Source organism: Cryptomeria japonica, chromosome 4 (genome assembly GCF_030272615.1).
Source record: "Cryptomeria japonica chromosome 4, Sugi_1.0, whole genome shotgun sequence".
Taxonomy (NCBI): Eukaryota; Viridiplantae; Streptophyta; class Pinopsida; order Cupressales; family Cupressaceae; genus Cryptomeria; species Cryptomeria japonica.
Genome location: NC_081408.1, coordinates 143,573,722 through 143,578,384, shown reverse-complemented (window position 1 = coordinate 143,578,384; position 4,663 = coordinate 143,573,722). Strand labels below are relative to the sequence as shown.

At 38.1% G+C, this 4,663-nt stretch overlaps 1 protein-coding gene across 1 annotated transcript; it reads left to right on the top strand.

Moving 5' to 3' along the window:
• The first annotated feature begins 3,075 nt into the window (after window positions 1-3,075).
• Window positions 3,076-4,351, top strand: LOC131074089 (peroxidase 5-like). Its single transcript, XM_058010631.1, has 4 exons — window positions 3,076-3,282; window positions 3,392-3,583; window positions 3,685-3,850; window positions 3,942-4,351. Exons 1-4 carry the CDS (start codon window positions 3,076-3,078, stop codon window positions 4,349-4,351), a joined length of 975 nt encoding a protein of 324 aa, XP_057866614.1.
• Window positions 4,352-4,663: the final 312 nt, after the last annotated feature.

Below are 4,663 nucleotides of genomic sequence, written 5' to 3'. Positions count from 1 at the left end.
TATTTTTGTTTGTTACATCTTTTATATGAGAGTAAAGGGGCATATTAAGAGATCTATCTCTCCTTGACGTCTATTTCTTCTTCACTTTCACAATTTCCTAGCCACCTCTAGCTTTGTGGCCTCATTCTGCTCCATCAATGTGGAATAAAAAAGGGCTTGCTCCACCATAGGGATACAGGGTATTTTTGTAAATTCATTCCTTATGTTTTCTATCTCAAACCTCCATAAGGCCCCTATGCATGCAATGGGAGAATCCCCCACTTCCAAAGATGAGTAAGAATCAATCTAGGAGTCTTCCAATGTCATTAAATTATCAACAATAGTAGCCCTATTTTTGTCCCTCTTATTTTTCCCTTTCGAGGCATTTTTTGAGTCATTTTCCCTATGTCTCTCAATAGATCCCTCACTCAAATCAAGCTTTGAAACTTTGGAACTTTCTTTTTCTACCAAATAGATGTTAGGATCTTCCTCCTTCACCATGAAGCCTGTCTTTGATAATTTCTTTTGATACATTGGGCTACCTTATGACCTGTTTGGAAGCACCGTCTACATCTAAACAAAATACCTTCATAGTCCATAGGTTGTACCCAACTCCCATTTGCAAATTTCAAACAAAGTTTTGTGGGAGGAAATTTTTTTTGCATCCATCTCCACAAGAATACGAACATAAGTAGTATGAATTAAATTGAAGGAATCCTCATCTAATCAATTTTTTTTACCTAAAGTGTTTCCAATAGCTTCAAATCAAGATTCAATCCAAAAATGTAACAGTTAATTGGGAAATATTTTCTATATTGGTGTCTTGTCAAAGGATTTAGAGGACAGGTTGAAAGATGGATGCCAAGGTTTTAGCAAGAACAAATATTTATCTTCCTAGCTCCAATGATTCTCACACAAAACCTTTTTTTTGTCTTAAACACTATCAAAGATCACTACAAAGTAACCACAAGCACTAGGGAATTTTTAGGATATTCCCATCCAAAATGGGGCTCCAAGAATCAATAATCCATTTGTGTAAATCACCCAGGCTTGGCCACAAGCACCTAAATCTCCCGATCAGACCTTTCTCTGAGAAATTTTTTTCATTATCTGTTGTTTCATACCCAGTATCGCCATCCAAACAAATAGTTGCCCTGCTCTCAGAGGGTGAAATGCTCATCTTCCCTTTATCTACTCCATACAACCTAGACCACATCATTCCTATAGACCGCAAATGTCCCTTCCCATTACCCCCATTTTGTTCACTCCCAAGGGAATTCTCACCACACTACTCTCGATTAGCTATGTCTATCCGCTTTAGACCTCCACATAGAGAAGACACCAACATCACACTTCTCCGACATAGGTATACTTGAGTTCCCCTATTTATGGGGCATGTTGTTCCACCCTTATGCCCCATCCCCTATTTCAAGGATTGCTTATCATAGATAAAATCACCCCCAGTCCCAAACCCTTATGAGCTAGCAAACTAGTGCCTGGGTATGTCCTTCCTAACCCTATCAGATCCTGGAAATGAGCTAGACTCTCTTTTTACAAACTGAGATGCATATGAAACTCCATGATCTGAAGAAACCCTAGTTCCAACTAATTGTCGTAAACCACATCTATGGGATTTCTCACCACCTTGAGGAACACTAGATCCACAACCAAGACATTTTGAGCTAAAATAATGACATTGGGAAAAGCCCTTACTTGCTTTGTCTAAAGCCACATCTCGGCAATAGCTTAAATTTGTTGGAGCACCCCTGCCTCTCGCAACAGACAAAACTAGCTCCTATTTCTGGCCATAAAAGGAAGCATGACCATTTTCCCTCCTATTTGGTTCACTACACACTATTTCTATCCACACCGAACGTTACCTATTCTACAAAATGTGAGTATCTAAAAAATTTCGGCAAGACCTTGTGGGTCGGGAAGCATGGGAGACATGGCGCCATGACCGTCAAGGGTGACAATTGTTAAATGTTTGATATACTTAGTTTCTCAATACTTACTATTATCTTGGTACACTTTGATTGCTTGTATCATCTCACTAAATCCACTACGCTTATTCTCCTCTCTAAAATTTACTATTTTCTTGTGTGAAAATGAATAGTTTTCACCCTCCAACCCCATTTATTCACCCACTTTATTGCTTCTACAACCATTTCTCTATTTCACATCTATTATGCTCCATTTTCCCTCATCTACCCAATTTCCATCGTATTTTCCTTTTTCAAGAGCTCAGTCATGCCCTCTTTTACATGCTTGACTATTTAAGGATATAACATCCTCTTTATCATATTTTATTTATTTGTTTTAAATTGGAAAGTCTTAATCTTCCATTTCTTCTTCAAGTGTATTATATTCTTATTCTATTTGACATTTCTTATATTTTTTTTAAACATTGACTGATATATTTTTTTTAAATTTTAGAGCTCGACAAAACCTTTAACAAGAACCACCTTTTCTAATGTGAGAAGCCTTGATACTTCAACTATTTTCATTCTTTTCGCTTTTGATAATAAAACGACAAGCGCTTGTTAAAATTGTTAACGTTATCTAGTTCGAAAGAATTTGTTTGACTTCTTCAAAGATTATAGTTATTGACGGCGTCGATTAAGGGAAGGATACATTAATGTATGTACTAGTCTCTTTGAACAAATCTGAAGGAGCACAGTAAAGTAGAAATAGAATGAGTTGAAGGATTTTCTTGTCTGGTTATGTTCGATTGCACGTAATAGATTATTGATTTGGGTCAAAATGCATGTTCGAGCAAGTGGAAATAGAAAGAGTCCAGATTGTAGATAAGTCCTAAGTGCCCAGTCTAAGCTGCAATCTATTGCTGATGTGACAGGCAAACCCAGCGTTAAAATGCTATCATCGTCTATTAGAACTTTTCAGAGCAGGACAGACAAAAACAAGGCCAGGTCATATTCTGTAAGCCGTGTTGGCTTGATCAAATCAGCCCGGAGATGATGGTGTTAAATACCACATCCTTCTCTCCTCCTATACACCATAGCCAAAAGCGTTTTTATTCATTTTCTCCTCTCATCTAATAGAATTTCGACTACTATTTAGCTACTCTGAACTTAAATGGAAGCGAGTCTGCTTGTCATTCCTTTGGTCATACTATTTTTATCTACTTCAGCTAATGGGCATGGGTTGATGGTGGGTTATTATAGTCAAACCTGCCCTGAGGCCGAGGACATCATCAGTGAAACTGTTGCCAAAGCTGTTAAAGCTAATCCTGGTGTAGCAGCTTCTCTTATAAGGATGCATTTCCACGATTGCTTTGTAAGAGTAAGTATTCTGCAAGATTCTCATATTGAATTTCATCACTTATTTCATGATAATCATGATTGATTATTTAAGAACAATATTAAAAACAATGACGGATGATGAATTGCAGGGTTGCGATGGATCAATTCTCCTTGATTCTATAGAAGGCAATACAGCGGAGAAGGACCATCCGGCCAATAACCCAAGTCTAAGGGGCTACGACATAATTGATGAAGCCAAGTCCAAACTGGAAGCCAAATGTCCCGGCGTCGTTTCTTGTGCCGACGTAGTTGCACTCGCTGCAAGAGATAGTGCTTACCAAGTATGTTATATTCAATTAATAATAATGAAATTTGGATTATACACAAAGTTAATAATAGAGCATTAATAGCTTATCATATATCACAATGAATGTAAATTCAGGCTGGTGGGTTTAGTTGGGCGGTTGAAGGTGGACGAAGAGACGGAAGGATATCACACCAATCAGATGTCTCGGAAAATCTTCCTCCTCCCTCATTTGATGTAAACCAGTTGACACGACTTTTTGCTTCAAAGCAATTGTCGCAGGAGGAGATGGTCACTCTCTCAGGTACACTTGCATATTCCCTAATAACGCTTAATAAATTGATTATATTGGCTATCGATTATATCTAATATAAATAATCTCACTGCTCTTGCAGGGGCACATTCAATTGGGGTTTCTCACTGCGCTTCATTCACCGGAGATCGTCTGTACAACTTCAGCGGCAGAGGTGGTCAAGATCCTTCGATGGACTCTCACTATGCTCTTCAGCTAAAGGCCAAATGCCCCCCTTCAAATCCGTCTAACGTCGTTGTTCAACTGGATCCTCTCACTCCCACTAATTTGGACGTGAAATACTACGTCGATTTGCAATACAAGCGTGGACTGTTGAAATCTGATCAAACGTTGATGTCAAATGATGCCGCCTCCAGACAGGTGAATATAAATGCCCAGTATGCCAATGTTTGGAGGAAAAACTTTGGAAGGGCAATGGTAAAGATGGGTACAATTGACGTGTTGACAGGATCGCAGGGAGAGATAAGGAAACAGTGCCATGCCCCGAACTAGATTCAAGTGCCGTTGCTCTATTTGTTTTATGCCATTCTTTAATTGCATCATTCTTGTATACCAAGGATATTTCCTTGCAATTTTTTTCTCTGTTAAAGATGCCACAAACAAATTGATATTTTTGCGCATACTGTTGAATAACTTTTTTTTTGCTTGAAGATGTTAGTGTTGCTACTATTTTAGTATGTATAACTAGCATATATGTCTTAAATTTTAATTTAATCTATATAATCTACGCCGAGAGATATCCTTCTCGAGGCGCCTATTTTTAATCAATTTTGAACCCTAAATTAAAATAGGCACCTCGTGAAG